The 24,211-nt window shown below is 44.7% G+C and overlaps 2 protein-coding genes, 1 long non-coding RNA gene and 3 other non-coding genes across 13 annotated transcripts in view; all 6 read left to right on the top strand.

Moving 5' to 3' along the window:
* The window catches only part of LOC144606724 (phosphatase and actin regulator 4-like), a 130,108-nt gene extending 122,248 nt beyond the window's left edge, over positions 1–7,860 (top strand). For all 6 annotated transcript variants that reach the window (XM_078423045.1, XM_078423042.1, XM_078423043.1 and 3 more), the window contains 3 exons: positions 627–764; positions 2,669–2,745; positions 5,039–7,860. In XM_078423045.1, the coding sequence (XP_078279171.1) occupies positions 627–764; positions 2,669–2,745; positions 5,039–5,054 (231 nt within the window). In that variant the 3' untranslated portion in view covers positions 5,055–7,860. The remainder of the gene's footprint in view (positions 1–626; positions 765–2,668; positions 2,746–5,038) is intronic.
* A 4,638-nt stretch (positions 7,861–12,498) lies between these two features.
* Positions 12,499–18,818, top strand: LOC144606686 (uncharacterized). Of its 3 annotated transcripts, none has more exons than XR_013548974.1 (7): positions 12,499–12,624; positions 15,186–15,249; positions 15,331–15,422; positions 15,906–15,984; positions 17,434–17,469; positions 17,949–18,020; positions 18,639–18,818. It is a non-coding gene; the product is annotated as an uncharacterized LOC144606686 (long non-coding RNA). The 3 variants fall into 3 exon arrangements; XR_013548973.1 differs by having other exon boundaries at positions 15,906–15,979; XR_013548975.1 differs by lacking the exon at positions 12,499–12,624 and adding an exon at positions 13,122–13,802 and having other exon boundaries at positions 15,906–15,979.
* On the top strand, positions 16,037–16,243 carry LOC144606959 (small nucleolar RNA SNORA73 family). The gene has a single exon (XR_013549021.1). It is a non-coding gene; the product is annotated as a small nucleolar RNA SNORA73 family (small nucleolar RNA).
* On the top strand, positions 17,644–17,855 carry LOC144606958 (small nucleolar RNA SNORA73 family). Its single transcript, XR_013549020.1, has one exon. It is a non-coding gene; the product is annotated as a small nucleolar RNA SNORA73 family (small nucleolar RNA).
* Positions 18,073–18,284, top strand: LOC144606957 (small nucleolar RNA SNORA73 family). Its single transcript, XR_013549019.1, has one exon. It is a non-coding gene; the product is annotated as a small nucleolar RNA SNORA73 family (small nucleolar RNA).
* A 3,362-nt stretch (positions 18,819–22,180) lies between the features above and the next one.
* Positions 22,181–24,211, top strand: part of rcc1 (regulator of chromosome condensation 1) — a 29,844-nt gene continuing 27,813 nt past the window's right edge. Inside the window, exon 1 of the mRNA XM_078423473.1 lies at positions 22,181–22,292. The gene's annotated coding sequence lies outside the window, so the exon portion shown is untranslated. The remainder of the gene's footprint in view (positions 22,293–24,211) is intronic.

A 24,211-nucleotide genomic window follows, 5' to 3' on the forward strand; every position in this document is an offset into this window, starting at 1 on the left:
CTTTTCCTGGCCGAGGAGTTTAGAACTAAGGATCAAGTCTCAAAATTATGGGTAGGGACATTTCTTTGAAAATTGCATCCCTGACGGCAGTACAGAGTCAGCATTAAGCACATTCAAAGCCAAGATTATAGATTTTTTCTTGATGAGGAAGAGCGTGAAAGATTACGGGAAGAAGGCAGGAGAATGGAGTCGAGAGGGGAAAAATAGATCAGCCATGATTGAATGGCAGAGTAGACTCAATGGACTGAAGGGCCTAATTCTGCTCCTATGTTCTGTGGTCTTATTGCTGAATATTAGAGGAAAAAGGGTTGTGGATATAGGGCTAGAAAGTGCTGTTGAGCTTGAAGCTCAGGCATTAATATTGAATGGTAGAACAGGTTCAAAGGGTCAAATGGCATCATCCTATTCATACTTTTCTTGTGCTGCTCCACTAATCTCCAAATAAAAAGGACGAACAGAGGTAACTCTTCCCATTGTCTGTGTTTCCAAAATGATCTGGATAATCTTTTTTCCCCAGTTTGAGAATTCTACTGTATGATCATTGGCAAATGCTGCATGATCGGAAAGCTTTTTAAATTACTATTATGAGACTTCACTGTTTTGTGACTGTGATCTCTGATAACCAGCTCAGTGAAAGACCCACAGTGGCAGAACTCCAGGCAAGAAAAATCCTACGGTTCCACGAGTATGTTGAAGTGACGGATGCTCACGACTACGATCGACGGGCAGAGAAGCCCTGGACTAAATTAACACCAGCAGATAAGGTACCGAGGACTTTATATAAGTTAACTGTAATGTTGTCATTAACTGACTGTAAAATTGACTGCCTTCATACAACATGAGCTTGGATGGCAGTTGAGTTAAGAGCATCATCTGATACATGTTCATTGACATCAATAGCCCTTAATTTTCTCAAGCAGAGAGAGAAGCATCCAAGATAGACACAAAATGCTGGAGTAACTCAGCGGTCAGGCAGCATCTCTGGAGAAAAGGAATAGGTGACATTTCGGGTTGAGACCAGTCTTCAGACTTGTAGGTCTTTCAGACTTGTAGGTCAGAAGAAGGGTCCCGACCTGAAACGTCACCTATTCCTTCTCTCCAGAGATGCTGCCTGACCCGCTGAGTTACTCCAGCATTTTTAGCTAGCTTCAGTGTAAACCAGCATCTGCAGTTCCTTCCAACACGACAAGAGTCCAATCGTCAGTGTTCTGTTCTACTTTCTAATCTCTCATCGAGTCATAGAGTGATACAGGCCCTTCGGCCCAATTTACCCACACCTGCCAACATGTCCCAGCTACGCTAGTCCCACCTGCCAGCATTTGGTCCCTATCCCTTCAAATTTGTCCTATCCATGTACCTGTCTAATTGCTTCTTAAATGTTGGGATAGTCCCTGCTTCAACTACCTCCTCTGGCAGCTTGTTCCATATATCCACCACCCTTTGTTAGCCCTCAGATTCTTATTAAATCTTTTTCCCTTCACCTTAAACCTATGTCCTCTGGTCCTCGATTCACCTACTGTGGGCAAAATACTCTGTACATCTACCCGATCTATTCCTCTCATGATCTTATACACCTCTATAAGATCACCCCTCATCCTCCTGTGCTCCAAGGAATAGCGTCCCAGCCTACTCAACCTCTGTCTATAGCTAAAACTTTCTAGTCCAGGCAACATCCTCGTAAATCCTCTCTGCACCCTTTCCAGCTTGACAACACCTTTCCTATAACACGGTGCCAGAACTGAATACAATACTCTAAATGTAGCCTCACCAATGTCCAACCACAACTGCAACATGACCTCCCAACTTCTATACTCAATACTCTGGCTGATGAAGGCCAATGTGGCAAAAGCCTTTTTGACCACCTGATCTACCTGGACTCCACCTTCAGGGAGCCCTGCACCTGCACTCCTAGATCCCTCTGCTCTACAACACTACCCAGAGCCCTACCATTCACTGTTTAGGTTCTGCCCATGTTAGACTTCCCAAAATTCAACACCTCACATTTTTCTGCATTAAATTCCATCAAACATTCCTCAGCCCACTTGGCCAATTGATCAAGATCCTGCTGCAATTTTTCACAACCATCTTCCCTATCTGCAAAACCACCCACTTTTGTATCATCTGCAAGCTTGCTAATCTTGCCGTGTATGTTCTCATCCAAATCATTGATATAGATGACAAACAGTAACGGGGCCATCACCGTACCCTGAGGCACACCATTAGTCACAGGTCTTGCTGAATGAATGCCTTCTAAATCCTTTGAATTATCAATAACTTTAAAATATTTATGGCCACTAGATTTTATCTCCCTACAAGTGCAAACATTTACACAACAAATACTTTCAATACCTTTACTCAGATGAAGGGATTTGTTTGCAATGAAGAGGCTAGCTTCCATGTTTTGTTTGAGTCAGGAAACTATTCTTTAAATTGATCTAAACGCCTGTGTATGAATAACCCCTCTCCCTCAAAAACAAACAAAAGCAATCTTCCAGGGCAAGTAATCATTCCATTTTAAAATTAGCTGTTAACTGGAAGGTGTTCTTCATTAGACATTACATGAGAGATTCTAGCATGGTAAAGAAGATATTTTTGACAGATGCAATTACTTGGAATAAAAATGAAGATTTACTTCACAAAGCCTTTTCTCATGGTTGCACCCTTACAGGCAGCAATACGCAAAGAACTAAATGAATTCAAAAGTCAAGAGATGGAGGTGCATGAAGAAAGCAGGATGTATACACGGTAAATTCAGTCTTTTGGCTCTCAAAATAACGTAGGAAATATCAGTTATCTTTCTAAATAGCATACCCTTAGTTTGGAGAAAGACTGCGCTGCCCAAGTGGTGTTTAACCTTTCAGGTCTGCATGATTTCTGATTTGGTGTCCTCTACGTCAACACCACTGTGCTGTAAAGATGGACACAAAGATTAGGTGTCCACCACTTTGTGTCTATCTTTGGTACAAACCAGCATCTGCACTTCCCTGTTTCTACCAGCGTGCTGCAATCTGCCTCTCTGTTCTCCTGAGGCATTAAAGGGGGAAATCAGCTAACTCCACCACTTCTGAACGTTGACCTTTGACTGGTGCCACAACTCCCTGCCCTGTGCACAGGTGCTGTGGGTAAGTTCAGCAAAAGGCAGGAGGGGCCCACTCTCATGCTTCCAAGATGGTGCCCAACCCAGGCGACGTAAACATGATTACAATCGAGCCATTTACAATGTACAGATACATGATAAGGGAATAACTTTTAGTGCAAGGTAAAGCCAGCAAAGTCCGATCAAGGATAGTCCGAGAGTCACCAAAGAGGTAGATAGTAGTTCAGCACTGCCACAACCAAAGAGCAGCGCTGAATTACTATCTACCTCTTTGGTGACCCTTTGACTATCCTGGATTGGACTTTGCTAGCTTTAACTTGCACTAAACATTATTCCCTTATCATGTATCTATACACTGTAAATGGCTCAATTGTAATCATGTATTGTCTTTCTGCTGACTTGTTAGCACGTAACAAAAGCTTTTCACTGTACCTCGGTACACGTGACAATAAACTAAACTAACATCCTCACACCTGCTTAGGATTCGGATCATGCCTCGGCCCATTTGACCAATTTGGATCCTGGTAAAAGTATGTCAATCTCAGCCTTGAAAGTTCGCTTACTCAATATACTCATAGTCTTTTGGGCAGAGTGCACAAGATTTCTCTGACCCTATGTGGAATACATCCTTCCAGATTTTGTCCCTGAGTAACTTAGCTCGAATTTGTAGGAGCATGCAGTAGATCCATCAGCCTTTGGAGTTTCTTTCACCAAGTTAAGATCTTGGCTGATGTTCTTACCACTGTCGACCTGTAATTCGTAGTGCCCTTGCTAACATGTACAAGGTGCTTTCATGAGTGCATGATCAATATTCAAGGGAGGTGAACACCTCCTGTTTTTTTTAATTCGCCCATCAACTCTCCCCAGATTCTAAAACTTAGTGCACATGAGGGTTAATTTAAAGTGGCCAATTAACCTTCCAACCCACACATCATCGGGATTTAAAGAGAAACTGGAGCACTTGAAGAAAATGTATGCAGTCACGGAGAGAATGTACAAATTCAACACAGACAGCAATTTTGGAAACAGGTCACTGGAAATATAAACCAGGAAGGGTGGCACGGCGGTAGAATTGCTGCCTTCCAGCGCTTGCAGCGGGTTCGATTCAGACTTTGGTTGCTGTCAGTACGGTGTTTGTATGTTCTCCCCGTGACCGCGTGGGTTTTCTCCGACGTCTTCGGTTTCCTCCTACTCTCCAAAGACGTACAGGTTTGTAAGTTAATTGGCTTGGTATAATTGTAAATTGTCCCTAGTGCGTGTAGGATAGTGTTAATGTGCAGGGATCGCTGGTCGGCGCAGACTCGGTGGGCCGAAGGGCCTGTTTCCACGCTGTATCTCTATACGAAATTAAACTCAACTCTTCTCGCTGTTGCGATCTGTTGCCCGTTGTGTGTCTCAGAATCGATTTGGATGATGCATTAACCTATCAGCCATTGCATTAACCTATCAGCCATTGAAGTGCAGGGAAAAGCTTTTCGTGTTCTGATGACTTCCAAGATACACAGTTAATAAATCACTTTTAAACTGGGATGATGTTGTAATATGCACACAGAAGTTCCAAAGTCAGGAACAAGACCAAATAATCTGATTTTAGTAATAGATAAAAATATCGTCAGGCCCCCACTGAGAAAATGCTTTTGCTGTTCGTTGAAGTACAACCATAGAATGTTGGAGGAGAGAGAGAGAGAGAGAGAGCACCTTAATTTAAGAGCACTCCTAAAAGGTGGCATCTCCAAAGTGGCAATGCTTTCTCAGTGCCACATAAAGTGATAACGTTAGAAATATTCAGAATCTCAGAATTGTGCATAATCCCACAACCTTCTGACTTGGAAACAATAATCGAATTGAGACAAGATTAGGAGGAGAAACAACAACAAAAAAGGGCTTGTATGAATTAAGATAGTTGTGCACTTTGTTATTAATTATGTTTTCTCTCTTTAGGTTCCATCGGCCTTAAGAATGTGTGCAGAGTAAACAGAAATCTAGCTATATGGAATCTGCGCAGAGATGGGGATGAGGCGCGAGAGCTGTACCTAAAGCCGTGTTGTATTGGCAATGGTGTACAATGTATTCAGTACAAATTCAGTGAACCTGGTGCCATGGGAAAAGAAATCAAAGCCTGATAAACATATATGTAAATCAGTTCATACATCCTCGAAATGGAGGTTTCCCTTGATTATATCTGTTTCTGCGCCTCCAGATTTATACAATACTACAGTTGCTTCAAAATCACAGCACTTGCTAACGGTTGCTGGGATGGTGTGCTGGGGAAATGACTGTTTTTCCTTTTTTTTAAACCAGAGATGAAAGAAGAGTAGATCTTTGTATAGACTGTGATCACCATCTCCCGAACGAACCCCTTCTCAAGACATATTATCCCTTTTGATTTTGTATTTGCACACATGTCGACGTCTCAAGGAAAGCCATTTGGAGACTGAGCGTCACCCATTGCCGAATCACCCTGGACCCCAAGAAGCTATCAGGCCTTACGTTTCTGCATTATCCTCACAACCACCATCAGTTCCATTGCCTTTTAGTTGCTGGTGTCTTCAGGAGCAAAATGGACTCTTGGAATACAACAAAAACTTAGAATAATGACTGGAGGGTTTTGTGGCGCCCAATTTCTTGTCATTTCCCCTCTCCTTTTTAAAAAAAACAAAAATCAATAAGTGCTGATTTCACTGAAGCAGGTCTCTTTTGAAAGGAATGTATTATAGCATCAGGTGCCTTTCATCCTAAGACACCACGGAAGTGGGGAAGGGTCTGGGTTTAGGCAGGGAAATTATAAACCTTTGTACATAGGCAGTGACTGGTTTGCATTGAATGTTAAATCGTGCCTCAATGGAAAAGCTGCACTTCCCTATTTCATTTAGAGTGAATATGTACACAGTTGTCTTCATATTTAAATATTGAATAAAAGTATAATTGTAACTTTTAAAAAAAAACAGAATCCATTTAAAATACTATATTGATTTCCTTCTCAACCAAACTGAAACATTTCCATTCTAGTATGAAATGTTATCTCTTTGACATTTTAAATTGCCTTGTAATTTATAACAAATTAATTTTCCCAGTCTCGCTCTCTGGCAGGCGATAGCACGGACAGGTTGGCAGTGAAGAATGCAATTTGTTTTTCAACTCCTTGCTTTTGTTCCTGTAACTCAATCATCTTATGTGCGTTATATTAGCTCTTCAGCTAAGGGAACGGCTCAGTTAATTCTAATCCTTTTTCGCACTGGAATGTGAATAATGGGTGGAAACGATCTACCGAACTTGCTGAGAGTTTTTTTTTTGAACGCGTGAAACTCTTGCCGAATTTCATTTGCAACATTTTCAGCCTTCGAAGCCACATCAGCTAAAGTTCAAGATTCTTGTTTGTAGACGGACGAGTGGGACGGTCAAAGTACATCTTGAAGTAGAACTTCGGTGTAGACCCTGGCAGCACGATTCTCCATAAAATCCCATCTAAACAGTTGATGTGCATTTGCCGATTTAGTTGATGGGCTTCAATAATAGACCATAATGCTAACAAAATATTTGCAGCAGCATTGCAGTTAAAACCAGGAGATCGCTGAGCAACCATCGAATTAATGGTCAGTTTCGCTGTGATGCTACACATCGTCAGTTTCAATCATGACAGCCGATATGCATTGTCATTTTTGTTTCTCTTCTGTTCCTCATCTATCTTTGTGCATATAAAGTTGACAGGAATATGGAGGGCTCTTTAATAAGAAGAAGCTTTAAAATCACACTTTCATTTTGTTTTATGCAGATCATTGTGACGAGTGGCATTTGAACCACGTCGGTGCCACACTACTATTGTTTGATGGGGTCAATAATACAGTAATATCCTTGCCTAACAGATGGCAGGGTTATAGAATGGTTGGCTAATTAATGCAATAGATAGTGTTGTTCAGCTCAGAAAGGTCCCTGTTCGGAACTCCTGATAGCTATCCTGGAGCTCGCGTTTAACAGTCTAGGCACTGTAATTATCCTCGATGGGGGGGGTCTTTGGGCTGAGGAGGAGAGACAACTCAGGGTTCCCGCTCCTGATCTGTTAATTCCTGGTGGGAAACCCACATGCAGGATACGATGTGGTGGGCTATTGAAGAGCCAAGTTGCACTTGAGAAATAGCCAGATGGGGCAAGTACTCGAGGGTTTTCAGGGCTGCCCTCCTCTGGTCTGTGACCATGAGAGGGAAGGTGGGAAAACAGGGGCGCAGTGACACACTGGAGCCTAATGGGCCTGCTAAACTGCTAAAAATTAAATATTAGTATTTTTATTAAGCCAGTACATACAATGTTGCAGGGTTAACAATGCCCTCCCCTCTTTGGACTTGAATTATTGCACATGTATGTAATATTTTTAGCAAGATATATGTTAATACAATTCCTTTTTGTAATGCGTTGGATATCTCAAAATGGTCTTCCTTGTACCTCTTCTCCCCGATACAGCTAAGTTTATTAATTGAACCCACATCATGGTGTTTTTGTGTTTGAGAGGATCCAGGATTTAAAATTGGCTCTCAACCTTTGTCTGTAGTTGTTCCTCGATTATGAAATGCAGCTGGACTGGGAGGAAGGTCAAAAGACCAAATTGAAATCCAGCGCCTCCCATCAGAAATTTTAAACAAAGACACGTGAATTTTTTTGCGGTCTGTATAGTTGTTGTATGTACATTTTCATATGAGTTGTAAATAATTGAACAATTATTGTTGCTCTAATAAATTGGGTTTTTTTTGGTGTATTTTGTTCTCATTCAGTGCTGCTTTATTTTATTAAAAAATAGATTTCTATTAGTTGAGAATCTGTTTTTTTTAATGTCCATCTTGTATCAAAACTATTTCAGTAAGCTTTGCAGAGTGGAAATTCCCACGCAAACTGGATGTAGATAATGTGAAAAGCGTTGCCTGGTTAGGGTTAACAAGAACCTGATCTAAACTGCTGGCTGTTGTGGGGGGACACAAGAGCCTGTCCTGATTTGTACAAATAAATCTGAAGGAGGGTCCTGACCAGAAACATTGTCCATTCATGTCCTCCAGAGATAGTGCCTTACCTACTGAGTTACTCCAGCACTTTGCGTTCTATGCAAGATTCCAGCATGAATGAATGAATACTTTATTGTCACATGTGACAAATCACAGTGAAATTCTTTGCTTGCATACCCACGGTAGGCAAATAGTCGCCACATAAGGGCGCCACACAATATATGCGCCAGGTCCCCCTTTATTCTCCCCCTCCCCCACCCACCTCCTCATGGCAGCCCCCCCCCCCAGGCCGGGTCCTCCATTGTTCCTTCCCTCGACTGTGCAGCCACAGTTCCTTGTGTCTCGACTCCTCTGTGTCAGTTCCACATAGCCTCCAATTCACTGTCAAAACTATATATACCACTAATATCTCCAGCGATCTCGTCTTCACAAAGTTCAGGTATTGAATGCCAAAGGTTTACCACCCTCTGTTTTAAATGATTGCTCTCTCAAATCTTGTCCGCTCATTAAGTACTCACCCACTGAGGGAAACCTCGACATCATCATTGTTAAATAAGATCACCCGTTGTTCTGTTAATCTCAAAAGAATAAAAAGACGAGTTTATTTTGTTTTTGTGACAGGACAGTTCTTTCATTCCAGGGACTGTTCTATTGAATGCCATTTACTGGCATGTCCTTAGATCAAGGAAACACAGTAGTTCATACCATACAATTCTAACATTACTTCCCTATTTTTAAATTTCAACCACCGATCAATGAAGGCCAATTTACAATTTGCATACTTGGTGTTAATTGGCAATTACTTGCCAATATTTGTGCATTTTGTGCATAAGAATATGTAGACCCCATCTTACTCTACTCACTTGCAATCTTTACCAATGAGTGGACCTGCCTTGTAATTACTACTACTGAACTCTTTGATCTTACACTTTTGCCTATTTAGCACTGTTTGACAAGTCTTTGCCTGATCACAAATCCAATCTATTTTGTGATCTGTTATAAATATCCTTATCGCTCTGTACTCTTCTACCTATTTTCACAACATCAAGGAAGGTTAAAAAACCAAATTGAAAACCAACCATCGCAGAAACAGGACATACAGAAAGATGTCTCAGGAGGATAGCGCTGTAAATCCTTGCGTCTTGTGGCATCTGGTCAAATATAGACTAGGAAACCTTCCTCAACATATGAATCAGTGTTCCTCTATGTCAAACACCTGTAAAGTGCACGGAAAGTTTCTGCGTTGACCTTTCTGTCATGGGCCTCCTCCAGTGCCATAGTGAGTGACCTTTCTGTCATGGGCCTCCTCCAGTGCCATAGTGAGTGACCTTTCTGTCATGGGCCTCCTCCAGTGCCATAGTGAGGCCCACCGGAAATTGGAACAGCACCTCATATTTCGCCTGGGCAGCTTGCAGCCCACTGGTATGAACATCGACTTCTCCAACTTTAAGATAGTTCCTCTGTCCCTCTCTTCCCCTTCCCAGTTCTCCCTCTATCTTTCTGTCTCCACCTATATCCTTCCTTTGTCCCGCCCCCCTGACATCAGTCTGAAGAAGGGTCTCGACCCGAAATGTCACCCATTCCTTCTCTTCTGAGATGCTGCCTGACCTGCTGAGTTACTCCAGCATTTTGTGAATAAACACCTTCGTTTTGTACCAGCATCTGCAGTTATTTTCTTATAGTACCTGGGGCACAAAATGTACTCTGGCCAGGAGACTTCAATATCCATCACCAAGAAAGGTTGGTTAACACCACCAACAAGCCAAGCTGAAGTCCTGAAGGTGGTGGCCTCCAGACTGTCTCAGGAAGGTAGTGCACCAACAATGGATAAACCAACTTGGCCTTGTGCTCACTAACCTCCCTATGCTAGATACACCATTTACAATAAAATGTATAAAAGTGACCATCGTATAATCTACGTGGAGCCAGACTCCTATCTTTGTACTGATAACATAAAAAGCTGGAGTAACTCAGTGGGTCAGACAGCATCGCTGGAGAAAAGGAATAGGTGACGTTTCGGGTCGAGACCCTTCAGATGGTGAGTTACCCTAGCTTTTTGAATCTACGGTTTAAACCATCATCTGCAGTTCCTTCCTACACATTTGAACTGAGAACATCCTTATTATGTTGTATGTCACGACAAACTCAGCAGAAATGACGGAGAGTTGGTGATGTAGCCTTCATTATCTATTTCATCTACACCACGCTGGCTGGGAAAACACCGGACATAATCAAGGACCACTTACACGCTGACCATTCCCTCTTCTCCGCCATCCTGTGGTGCAGAAGATAGAAAATCCTGAAAGTACATGCAACCACATTCAAGAACAGCTTTTTCTCCACTGTTTCGACTACTGATCAAACCTCTTATAAGCCAAGGGTGTGGTCCTGATCTCCCAACCCATCTTGTCGCGGTCCTTGCACTTAAAAAAAATCTGCACTTTCTTCATAGCTGTAAGACTATATTCTGCACTCTTAGTTCATTTGTCTCTTTGCACTCTCTGTTGTACTTATGTAAAACCTGATTGTACTCAAATATGGTAGGACTTCATTGGATAGTCCACACAAAACACAGTTTTTCAACTCGGTATGCATGACAATAATAATCCAATACCAAAATGTGCTAAATGGAATTTGTACAACATGCCGCAGATTAAAACTGGATCAGGAGCCGCGGTGGAAATATACTGTAACCACTGCAATCTGTAACCTGATGGCTTGACATATCCTCACTGCCCTCAAAATGAAGTGTCAACACAGTGAAACTGCAACACGGCTATATGCGTGCTAAACAGTTTAGTATATCAATGTACAGTGCTTGATAATCATGTACATCCTCATGTGTACCGAGGTAGAGTGAAAAGCGTTTTGTTGCGTGCTGTCTAGTCAGCGGAATGACTATATGATTACTATCAAATCGTCCACACTACAGATGCAGGATAAAGTCCGATGATAGTGGGTCTACAATGAGGTAGATGGTAGCTCAGGACCGCTCTCCAGTTGTTGATACGTTAGTTCAATTGCTTGATTGCAGCTGGGAAGAAACCGTCCTGAATTTGGAGCTGTGCAATTTTACACTTCTTAACCTCTTGCCTGATGTGAGAGGGGAGAAGAGGGAGTAACTGGGGGGAGACTCGTCCTTGATTATGCTGGATGGAGCTGTTCCCAAACCATGCTGTGATGCATCACGATAAAATGCTTTCTGCAGCTATAGAAGTTGGTGAAAGTTGTTGGGGCCACGCCGAACTTCCTCAGCCATGCAATTGAGCGCATAACTACATTGCCCAGTTAAGTAATTAGAGTGGATTTTCTAGATCGTACACTCTGCAGTCATGGTGTTCCATCTACTGGTGGAATCTCGTAATCAAAGGTCTGCAGTCCTACTTAATGTAATGATGATTTGGTAATGGATTTTTTTCTAAATGCAGCTAATGAAAAAAGGTGGTTTCAAGTACATCCACAACCTCTTCAGTGGCTGGGCCCAGATTGAGTGCTAAGACAAAGCTGTTCAAACAGAAATGACGAGTAGATGATTCACTGTGCCTTTCTCCTTAGATCACTTAACCAGTTTAGTTCACTCCATGTGACATCAAGAAATGGCTGGGCGCATTGGAAAGAGCAAAATCTGTGGGCACTTCCAGCATCTTCTGCTTTCTGTTGCAGAACGACATCAATAGAGGTTGGGGAGTTGTTAAGCTGGAAAGGGTACATAGACAATTTACAAGGATGTTGCCAGGACTCAAGGGTATGAGCTACATAGAGAGGTTGAGTAAGCTGGGGCTATATTCCTTGGAGTGGAAGAGGTGTACAAAATCATGACAGGAAGAGATTGGGGAGATGCACAGTCTCTAGGCCAGAGTAGGGGAATCGAGGACCAGAGAACATAGGTTTAAGGTGATGGAGAAAAGATTTAATAGAAATCTGAGGGGTACATTTCTCATACAAAGAGTGTTGAGTGAATGGAACAAACTGCTGGAGAAGGTAGTGGAAGCAGATACTATCACAAACGTTTAACATCCAAATAGACAGGTACATGGATAGGACAGGTTTCGAGGGATATGGGCCAAACGCAGGCAGGTGTAGATGGGACATGTTGACCTGTGTGGACAAGTTGAGCCAAAGGGCCTGTTTCCATGCTTTATGACTCAATGACTTTGACATTTAAGGCACCAGATTGTGCAAGTATTGTCTCTGGGATCTTGCAGTCACCAAGAGACACTATCCAATGTCCCCTGACTGGACTCTCAGTCTGAAGAATGTTCTCGACCCGAAGAGGTTTCTCGACCCGAAACGTCACCCATTCCTTCACTCCAGAGATGCTGCCTGACCCGCTGAGTTACTGTAGCACTTTGTGTCTGTCTCCGGTTTGTGGAGCGTTGCGTCTCTCGGCCTTGTGGCGGCGCTGCAGCGGGAGGAGGCGGTGGACGGATCGGCCTGTCTCTCCGCGGTCGGCGGCCGGCCTATAAAAGGGCGGGTCGGGGGGACGTGCGGTCTCTTGGAGCCGCGCCGAGTGGATGAATGAGTGGCGTCACCCGGCAGGTGAGCAGCGCAGCAGTGTGGCGTGGGGATGCCCGGGACCAGCGGTGTGGGTTGGTCCTCAACGCGGCCCGGGACCAGCGGCGTGGGGAGGCCCAGGCCCGGGACCAGCGACGTGGGGAGGCCCAGGTCGGGACCAGCGGTGTGGGGAGGCCCAGGCCCGGGACCAGCGGTGTGGGGAGGCCCGGGACCAGCGGTGTGGGGAGGCCCAGGCCCGGGACCAGCGGTGTGGGGAGGCCCAGGCCCAGGACCAGCGGTGTGGGGAGGCCCAGACCGGGGACCAGCGGTGTGGGGAGGCCCAGACCGGGGACCAGTGACGTGGGGAGGCCCAGGCCGGGGACCAGCGACGTGGGGAGGCCCAGGCCGGGGACCAGCGACGTGGGGAGGCCCAGGCCCGGGACCAGCGGTGTGGGGAGGCCCAGGCCGGGGACCAGCGGTGTTGGGAGGCCCGGGACCAGCGACGTGGGGAGGCCCAGGCTGGGACCAGCGGTGTGGGGAGGCCCAGGCCGGGGACCAGCAACGTGGGGAGGCCCAGGCCGGGGACCAGCGGGGGAAGAGTACAGAACCAAGGGCCACAGTTTAAGAATAAGGGGTCGGTCATTTAGGACTGAGATGAGGAAAAACATTCTCACCCAGGGAGTTGTGAATCTGTGGAATTCTCTGCCTCAGAGGGCTATGGAGGCAAATTCACTGGATGCATTCAAAAAAGAGTTAGATTTAGCTCTTGGGACTATCGGAATCAAGGGATAGGGGAGAAAGTAGGAACGGGGAACTGATTGTGGATGATCAGCCTTGATCGTATTGAATGGCGGTGCTGGCTCGAATGGCCTCCTGCACCTACGTAACCCCCCCCCCAACAACTTCTCAACTAAGGCCACAGCCTCTCGGACGGGCAGGACAGTGTGGACACTAACCCACCGCTTTATTTTAGAATTCACAAGTGTGATATATGATGTCTTTTGGGCGGCACGGTAGTAGAGTCGCTGCCTCGCAGCGCCAGAGACCCGGGTTCGATCCTGACCACGGGTACTGTCTACGGGGTTTGTACATTCTCCCCGTGACCTGTTGGTTTTCTCCGGGTGCTCTGGTTTCCTCCCACGCTTCAAAACACGCTAATTGAGTGGGAGTAAAACGGAATTTTTGACGCCAGTTGACCTCCGTAAATTGTCCCTGGTTGTAAAGTGAGTGGATGAAGTATAGAACTCGGGTGTGGAGTTTGCACGTTCTCCTTGTGCCTGGGGGAGTTCCTTCCTCTCCTCATCTCCGCTCTCCCATGCACGGCCGGCAGATTATGGCTCTCCCTTGGGTTGCCAGCGTTATGGACAGGGGACCGTATGTGGCGGACCAGCGGGGTGGGATTTGCCGGCTGCCGGGACCATGTGCCTCCCGGGAGGCCAGTGTGCGGCTTCATCCGGCCTCTTGTTACGAACTCGCTGGAGCAAAACCCCACCCCGACCAGTAATCTGCCTTCGTAAATTACTCTACGTGTGTGGAAGAGGGGGGGATTTGGGAGAGGTTGGTGATACAGGCGTGCAATGAGTGTAAATGTGTTTAATGGGGAGCATGGCCTGCTGGACAAAGGGCTCTGCATTATATGATCATGACTAAAGTATTGACCCTGGCAATTTGTTTCCCGTGATCCAAGTTATTTTTTCCTTCTGGCTCCTGACCACGTGTTGCCAATCCTAGGTTTTCAGCCTGAATGGCTGCTCTCTTTAACTCTTACTTCTAATGCTTGTTTTAACTATAAATTTCATAGAGGATTGGACAGGGTAGATGCAGGAGAAATGTTGGGAGAGTCCAGAACCAGAGGTCGCAGTTTAAGAATAAGGGGTAGGCCATTTAGGACTGAGATGAGGAAAAACTTTTTCACCCAGAGAGTTGTGAATCTGTAGAATTCTCTGCCACAGAAGGCAGTGGAAGCCAATTCACTAGATGTTTTCAAGAGAGAGTTAGATTTAGCTCTTAAGACTAAGGGAATCAAGGAATATGGGGGGAAAAGCCAGAATGAGGTACTGATTTTGGATGATCATATTGAATTGCGGTGCTGGCTCGAATGGTCTACTCCTGCACCTATTTTCTATGTTTCTAGTTTTAGGTCCTTCCCCATCATCACTGGGACCTGAATGTATTCCGTGTATTTATTGCATCATGGCCCTCGATATATATTTAAAAATCTATTGAGGCATATCTTGCCATTAAAGAGGCAAATTGTAATACTCTTCATTTCTCATTTGGATCTTAATGGACATTAAGTCTGCATGTGGATCTATTTTGGATATTAGTTTTCAAATATGGCTTGGGATCTGGTCAGGTAGTTGTACATGTAAGGGGTAGATTAGCATGAGATGCTGTGCCTAATCAAAAGATGCTTGGGTTAAGAGTTACGATGTGACCTTTTCACCTGTGGACATGTGCAATGGTCATTCAGATGCACTAAATTTTAAGTTTTGGCGTTGGCTGCAAAATGCTGTGGTTGAGAAACTTTAAATTAAAACGTGCTTGGGCTGATGGTGAAATGGCACCTGTGTAAATTAATCAACTGCACTTGTTACTTTCCACAGTACAATGGCATCATATAGTGGACACGGGAATCGATTCCTGAAACTAGCTGCATTATTTATGGAGGTAAATGTTCAATTTTATCAATTTAATGTTTTTTTCAAAGTAGCAAATTTATTTGATTTATGCGTGGATGTTCCTTAACAGGTGAATGTTCCATGATGTTGATAACTATCCACTGGACATGTATCAGATGGGGCCAGAGGAACAACTGGATAAATGCTGCTGAATGTCTTACGGTAAATTGGTTCAGATGTTGTTTGATGTGAAATTAGAAAAGTGAGCACTTAGTTATTTATAAATGTGTCTGTAATTGTGCACATTCTAGGTGTCTTTGTTGTGAGATACCTACACTATTTTCTTTACTTTGTGCAAGACAAGCCTAGTATAGGTGCCCCCTGTGTTGTTGGGGAGGGAGGTTGTGTTCTTGCAACATGAACTGCATCAGTTTTCTGTGAAATGAAGTTGCATCATCTGTGTACGTATGTTTTGGGGAAAATGAGAGTTGACTTTGGACTGGTAAGGGCAGCACCCTAGATATTCCAAAGACACCCTAGTTTCTGCAGTGACCTAGGAGATAAACCTTGTATGGACTATTGATTGGGGGAAAATGATTGAAAATTGTGGGTAAGATTGAGAATGGGGTGGAAATTGCTAATATTTCAGAAAGGTTAATGGAGTTGCGGCTTACTCTGATTTGTTTTAACGCGTTTCTTCTCCAGGAAGGCTGAATTTTATCCACGTCCAATGTGGGTGAAGCTTGCAAGTTGGGAATGTGCGAACAGACATGCTTCAGGTGAGGTGAGCTGGTGAATCGTTATTTTTTTTAAAAAAAGCATTCCCTTCCCCCCCCCCAACGTGGATATCCAGCAGCTCCTGTCTGGCACTGTCCGTGTGGCATATGGGAGCGTAGACTTTGGTCTATGACGTACAGTCCCATTCCATGTCGTTGGAGAGTGACCATGTCCCTGGCTTTGAGCTGGTGAGGACTGCATCCTGTATATTCCTAGACCTCCCCTGTCTGTTGTGACTGGGGAGATAAACCATATAGGGTACATGTCTATAACATCTGAGGAATCATTTTGCACTTCAGCCTGATGGCCTTTGATCAGAATGTCAAGTGCTTCAAGCATTTTCTGTTTTAATTTCCAGCATTGCAGCTTTTTTTGCTTTCAGATCCTACTTTTGCAACTGTTGTGTAAAATCGGGACATTTCTTTAGCCTAAAAATTTGGCAAGTGGTTAAATCAGCATGAAGTCAACAATGGCCATTCTCTTTTCAAAGATCTTGATGGTTTGGTTATGTTGTGGTTTCTACGATTATATATGTATCTTAAAAGAGACTGCTCTTGAACAGATATAGATTGGGAGGGGGGAGGGAGAAGATATGCTGAAGTAACTGATCAGGCAGCATCTCTGGAGAACATGAATAGGTGATGTCTGAAGAAGGGTCTCGACCCAAAACGTCACCCATTCCTTCTCCAGAGATGCTGCCTGTCCTGAGTTATTCCAGCATTGTGTGTCTCTTTGATTTAAACCAGCATCTGCAGTTCGTTCCTACACATGGATAGGTTGTGAAAGTCGACTCGACTCGACTTATCTCTGATCAGGCCCATTGAACTACATTATTGGCTCTTCTCTGTTTTGATTTGACTCAACAAGTGGCTTGGTCAAGTGATGCTGATATGGTTCATTTTTAACATCAAATGTTTATTACGGTGATGACCAGGTCCCATTCTCATATATTTAAATGTGTGTGTGCCATGATGTCAGATTTCTAAACCAAATAAACCATTGCAAATGTGAATCTACTGGATTATTGAGTGGGCAGTTGAAGAAAAATAGTTTTATTATTGTCACTTTATTGATGCCATGGTGAAGTTTGTGGAAGCAATAACAGTGTCTTGTTTTACTGGTTGATGGAAGAATTTTGAGATTATCCACTGCATTTTGGGGCTTCTGCCCTTTGTCAAAAGTATTCCATAAAGTGGATTATTGGGCACTGTCATCAAAAATAACTTCAAGTAATTTCATGGCTAATTTCGATTAAACTAGTTTCTTTGGGGATTATCATTTAATATCTGATGAGCATGAAATCTTTATGGTCTTTGAACACAAGAATTTAAGGTTGACTGAGTTGAATACAATTGAAGAAACCAGGCCATTAAGTTAAATGTATAGTTCTGCTTGTAGCTTTTTCAGTAGGAATGGTATGGAGAACTCCAAATTAAATTATGCCTTTTGTTTGCAGGAGAGAAAATTTGGCAAAGGTAGCTGAGATCTTATGGTGAGTATTAGTTGTTGACCAAATTTAAGCTCCAAGTAGAATATAACACATTTATTTGTACATGATCCCAATTATATTTGTAATTATACCCCATGCCAATTTGCAAAATACTCTTTGTAAAGCCATGGTCTTGCAAATATAGCCAGTGGTGGATTTGGCACCTCCATTAATGTTCCAATGTGGGCATCCAGTGAGGTTACTCTTATCTGGCTGTTTGTATGGCGTGTAGGAGCATAGACTTGTAGTCTATGATGTACAGTCCTGTTCCATGACATTGGAGAGAAAGCAAGTCCCCAGTCACGGCTGGTGAGGGCAGCACCCTGTATATTCCTAGACCTTCTCAATCTTTGCAGTGTCTGAGGAGATAAACCATGCAGGATACAATTGCTTCCTTGATTCTGGAATAAAGATGAGCGTGAATGGTATTGATTTTGGTTGATTGTTGACTTGTTGATCTGCTTTGCTTTTGTGTTGCACAGTACCAAAGATGTGTCCATCTTCAACTGGGGAATCGGCTGAAAGCCAGGAATGCAGGGCGATGCAATGCAAAGGTGATGTGTTGAAATGGTCATTCCTTAGCATAAGAGTATCTCTAAACTTAACCCAACGTGGACATCCAGCAAGTTTATTCTTGTCTGGCTCTGTTCGTGTGGCATGTGGGAGCGTAGACCTTTGGTCTGTGACGTACAGTCCCATTCCACGCCGTTGGAGAGCAAGTGTCCCCAGCTTTTAAGCTGGTAAGGACTGCATCGTGTATATTCCTAGACCTTCTCAGTCTACAGTGGCTGGGAAGATAAACCATGCGCGGTACAATAACCTTGCAAACCAGAAACTCAAACCATTGAGATCACTCAACAAATTGGGCAGTGTTAGACTTCCACTTACAATTTCCCTGGGCATCAAGCTGCCCTCAATACCAAGACTGCAACATATTAAAGCAGTGGTGCAATGGTATTGCTGCCTTACAGCGCCAGAGACCCGGTTCGATCTCAACTACGGGTGCTGTCTGTACGGAGATTTTATGTTCTCTCTCTCTGACCATGTGGGTTTTCTCTGGGTGCTCTGATTTCCTCCTGCATTGCAATGTGCATTGGAAGAGATATTTTGATATTTCTAATAGTTAAGAGCTAGGTTTATTTGCCAATTGCAATGATTCTGGTTTATTTCAGGTTCCCTGGTACTCCACAACAAGAAGACGGCCAACAAGATGTTTCACTTGATCGCCAGAGGGACTCCCATTGGGTTTTAATACCCTTTATCCCCTGGAGTTGCCAACATTTGGTTTCAAGAGGCAGAACACAATTGTTTTGAAATTTTAAATTTGACATGTACTCGTTTTTCTTTTTGTATTGCACCTTAAATAAAAGTTTGTTGAAGTGCAGATTAAATCATTTTGCAAATGCATCTTAATGCCTTAAAGGGACAGGACTGGCTTTACAAAACTTGGATGACCACGGGTTATCAGAAATTTTATACTCCCACGTGCGTCGTATTAAAAGCCGATCTGATGCTTGTGCAGTGAGCATGTGTTATATTTTCACATGCCTTTTCACAAGTTCATTACAATGCAACTATTGGTTCCTTATTGCAACTTATAACGATCAACATGGCTAAATCCCATTTCAAAATTACCTAAATTTGAGACCAACCAAGCACAGATGTGTCTGAAGAAGGGTCTCGACCCGAAAAGTCACCCATTCCTTCTCTGCTAGATACTGCCTGACTTGCTGAGTTACTCCAGTATTTTGTGATACCTTCGATTTGTCCCAGTATCTGCAGTTATTTTCCTACACAGACTGGCCGGGCAGAACACCTTCACTCAGCCCGTCTGAACCAACCTGATCTCCCGGTTGTTGGACACTAATTCTCCTTTCCATCCCTACACAGACCTTTCTGTCCTAGATCTCTATTGTCAGAGTGTGGCTAGACGCAAATTGGAGGAACAGCACCTCATATTTCAGCTTACAACCCTGTGGTATGAATATTGATTTATATCATTTCAGGTAGCCCAAACATTCGCCCTCTATCTCTTCCCCACCCAAGTTGCACGAGCTTCCCATTTTCACTCTACAAACAGCATGCAATGGCCTGTTTCTTTTATCATCGTTTCTTTTTTGCATATATCATTCATTCTTTATCTCTCATTTCATCACTAATTGGTCTGAAGAAGGGTCTTGACATGAAATGTCGCCCATTCCTTCTTTTCAGAGATGCTGCCCGTCCTGAGTTACTCCAGCTTTTTGTGTCTATCTTCGCTAAAGTCTATCTTGTTTAAATAGCCTGTAATTAATTCATTTTCAACAAAATTTACTGTTGGAACTCAGCAGTGCAGGCAGAATCTGAGAAGGAAATGGGCATGTTGAGTCTTCAGACTGAAGAAAGTGACTGAAAGCATCTATTTTGTTCGACATGCCTGATGTGATGAGCTACAAAGTTTTTGTGCTCAAGATTACAGCAACTGCAGTCTCCTCAATTATTGCCTTAAATGTCTTTAATACTGTACTATTGTACAATGTAACTACTTGTGCCCAAACTACAACTGCCACCAGTGTCCTTGTTTAACTTCTCCCAAACATCTTGATCTTCTGAGTTGATATTCCTTAACGCTGCAGTGATCTCTTATTAATGGTGTTCATCCCAAGATGATATTCTATCAACAGCTGTGTATAGGAACTGAAACATCCAATAGAGCTAGTGTTTAAAGTATTAAGCTCAGTCGCAGCTGTTGCTTACTGGTAAAACAGTAACCGTCTTAAGACACTGCCAACATGTTAACATTTTCAGCTGTTTCACCCTGACTAAAACCTGACTGTCTTATCCAAGGATCACAAATGTAGAACTTCCACTGGAGAACGTACCATAAATAGCTAAAATTATCTTGTTTTACCCTAAACATGGTAGTTTGTGACAATTCAGATTATCACCTTTAATATAGTGAAATTTCCAAAGACTTCAGTGGAGCAATGACAATAATTGAAAATTTGAGACTTCAAGATAAGTCACTAAACTGTTCAAAGTGACAGTTTTGAAGTATCTTAAAAAAACCCAGAGTAGCCTGGCTGGGAATTTAGGTTTAACGACATGACACGAATGACAATGTCGACACGTGCGTTATGCTGGAGGATTTTTTTGTACAGATGGGCCCAAGGCGATGTGAACACAAGGTGGGGGAATGGAGATCAGCATTGATCATCTGTTTAGAAATGGCGTGGCATAATCCTGGATAGATTGAGTAGTTTTAAAATGTTTATTGGTGGAAGATGTGAGCTGAGATCTACTGAATTGGCTAAAAAACATAAATATCAATCACCTTCCCCACCATGTTCGATTTTAAGGAGTTATACTATTTTGGTTTTAATCCAATTTTTTAAATTATTCACTGAGCCTTTAAGAAGCAATTCTGTAAAGTATATTGTAGACCAAAACTTGGGAGTTTTTTCTTTTATGAAGCTGAACATTCAAATTACTTTAATGGGCTTCCCATGATTATTTAGCATAGTTAAGCATTACTATTCTGACTCATTCCTTCACCGTCCCTACAATAATTGGTACAAATGTTAATTAAAATAGACACAAAGTGCTGGAGTAATTTAGCGGGTCTGACTGCATCTCTGGAGACGAGGAATGGGTGTATTCGGGTCGAGACCCTTCAGACTGAGTCGGGAGAGGGAAACGAGATATTAAAGGGTACAAAGCAAAATGTTACTTAAAACATTTTAAGAGTACTATACATAGAAAATAGGTGCAGGAGTAGTCCATTCGGCCCATCGAGCCAGCGCCGCCATTCAATGTGATCATGGCTGATCATCTAAAATCAGTATCCCGTTCCTGCTTTTTCCCCATATCCCTTGATTCCTTCAGCCCTAAGAGTTAAATCTAACTCTTGAAAACTAGCCAACTATTTGCAGTTCAAACAATAACTTTTGCAGTATTGGAGAATGGCAACTGTGAGTGTATGTTAGCCACTATAGTAACATTGAAGAAAAGCAAGATGATTACCCAAACTTCAAGTAACCCTTGCTTTCCCTCTCCCTCCCTCCCCCACCCCAGTTCTCAGTTTAGTTTCACTGTCCTGATTAATTTTACAGATTGCCTCCTTGACACCTTCCCCTCAGCTAACATCGCCCGCTTTGATCTGTCGTTTTCACACGTTACCCTTGCATATCTCTAGTGTCTCCCACTCTCCTGACTCTCAGTCTGAAGAAGGGTCTCGACCCGAAACGTCACCCATTCCTTCTCTCCAGAGAAGCTGAGTTACTCCAGCATTTTGTGTCGATCGTCGGAGCTAGCTTCTGCCGCGTCCGCTGGTCCATTCCAAAGGGTGCGCTCTCTTTCATCCCTTCCCCAAGGCGCGGCGGGTCGGGCCACCTATCTACACATCCGCAGTACGCACGCGCAAGTAGGCGGCCAGGAGCAGTGCGCGCGTTCTCGCCCCTTCTCCGCTGTGCGCACGCGCAGCGGCAGCAGCTCCAATGTGTGCGTTCTCGACCCCGTCCGCTCCCCGCGGTGCGCATGCGCGGCGGATCGCTCAGGGGTGGCGTGCGCGCTCTCGCCCCTCCCTCCCATCCCCGTAGTGCGCACGCGCGGCGGGTCGGTCAGGGGGTGGCGTGCGCGCTCTCGCCCCTCTCCCATCCCCGCAGTGCGCACGCGCGGCGGGCCGGTCAGGGGTGGCGTGCGCGCTCTCGTCCCCCTCCCATCCCCGCAGTGCGCACGCGCGGCGGGTCGGGTGAGTTGGGGTCCGTGTATGCGCGTGCGCAGTTGGCAGACAGGGAGACCGGGCTGCGGTGGGTGGATCGCTGAGGGAAGAGAAGTGAAGAGAGCGGGTAAATATAACCCGTCCTCTCGTCGCCCTCGGGGCGCGGCGGCCGCGCGTTAACTTCGCGTCCCGTCGCTGCTGCTGCTGTCGGTGGCGGTGTTAACCCCTATCTCTCCCCGTTGGGGCCCGGATCAGACCCGGGCAGGGGCAGCGGCTGACCTTCCCTCCCGCTCGCTGCGGCCTCCCCCCCCCCCCCCCCCCGCGCTCTCCCACCTCCCCCCCCCCCCCCCCGCGCTCTCCCACCTCCCCACCCCGCCGTGTCTCCCTTTCCCTTCCTTCACCCGTGTCTCCTTCTCCCCGTCCTCCCTCTCCCCTTCCATAACCTGTGTCCTCTTCTCTCCCTTCCTTCCTTCCCCCATGTCTCCCTCTCCCCTTCCCTCCCACGTGTCCCACTCTCCCGGTGTCTCCCTCTCTCTTTCGTCGAGCCTGTCCCGCCGTCTACCCTTTCCCCCCCCATGTGTCCTTACCCCCCAATGTGGTCCCTCCCCCCCCCCCAATGTGTCCCTCTCCCTCCCCAATGTGTCCCTCTCCCACCCCCATGTGTCCCTCTTCTCCCCATGTGTCCCTCCCCCCCCCCCATGTGTCCCTCTTCTCCCCATGTGTCCCTCCCCCCCCCCATGTGTCCCTCCCCCCCCCCATGTGTCCCTCTTCTCCCCATGTGTCCCTCTTCTCCCCATGTGTCCCACCCCCCTCATGTGTCCCTCTTACCCCTCCCCCCAAGTCTCCCTCTACTCCCTCCCGTGCCTTCCTCTTCCCCATGACATGTACATCTCCTCCCTCGCCCCGGGCAGCTCATCGCTCGCCTGTTATGGAAGTTTTCCTTTGCTCGAACAGGCGGCCGTATTTGTGGCAGGCGGGAAGTTTGAAAGCGGCGGGCCTGAGCTCCGAGTTTTCCTCCTTCCTTCCTTCCTTCCCTCTCTCCCTCCTTCCTCTCTGGCCGGGCTCGGTCTCCTCTCCTTCTCCGTGCCTGTGCCTTGGAGCACAATTTTTGTGACGTTCTTGTCTAATTGTCAGCGATCTCCACATTTTAGAAATAGTTGTCTTTTAAGAATTTGAGTTGCGCAGTGTGGGTGAGTGCGTGGAGATGACAGCAAACATTTGAGCTTTCTTAGAATTTGAGTTTCTCTCCGGTGGAGTGTTGTTTGGATATCGAGTGTTTGTGGCAAAATGATAAGGGACGTCATTGGAAATTGTGGCCAGTTGGTTTATTTTTTAAATCTTTGCCGAGGAAGTGATGTGTTTTTTAATTTCTTGGAATTGTGTTCTTTCACTTTGAAAATGGGTTTGAAAGGAATCTTGAGGGGAAGTAAATAAATCGAGATTATGGGGAAAAAGAATTGAGGGATTGAATTGTTTTGAAAGAGCTGCATTGGCATGATGGCCCGAAAGGCAGCCTAATGTTACCAGAGTCTAGACATACTTTAAAATATAGCCTGCTGAATCTGCAGTCAGTGTCTTAATGAGAAAATGTTCTAATGTTTTGGTGCAATAGCATATTTGAATCAAGAAGTTAGCACAGAATGAATCTGTCATTAATATGCTGGATCCATTCAGCATTCACAATAAAAGCAACAGTCATAATAGATAACACAAAGTGTTGGAGTAACTCAGTGGGTCAGACAGCATCCCTGGAGAACACAGATAGGTGACGTTTCGGGTCAGGACCCTTCTTCAGAAAATTCAGACGGGTATTTTTTATAAACCAAACTTTGCAGTTCATTGTTTCTACTCATAAATAAATGGTTTATTTCACAAAGGGTTTCTAAAGATGGGAGCAAAGTACAAAATACTGGAGAAACTCAGCGGGCTAGGCAGCATCTGTGGAGGGAATGGATGGAATAGGTGACGTTTGGGGTTGGGACCCTTCAGACAAGATGGGATATTTTGTCAAGAATGTTGATGCAGATAAATCATGCTATCAAGTCA

This window comes from Rhinoraja longicauda, chromosome 27, assembly GCF_053455715.1.
Source record: "Rhinoraja longicauda isolate Sanriku21f chromosome 27, sRhiLon1.1, whole genome shotgun sequence".
NCBI classification, from domain to species: domain Eukaryota; kingdom Metazoa; phylum Chordata; class Chondrichthyes; order Rajiformes; family Arhynchobatidae; genus Rhinoraja; species Rhinoraja longicauda.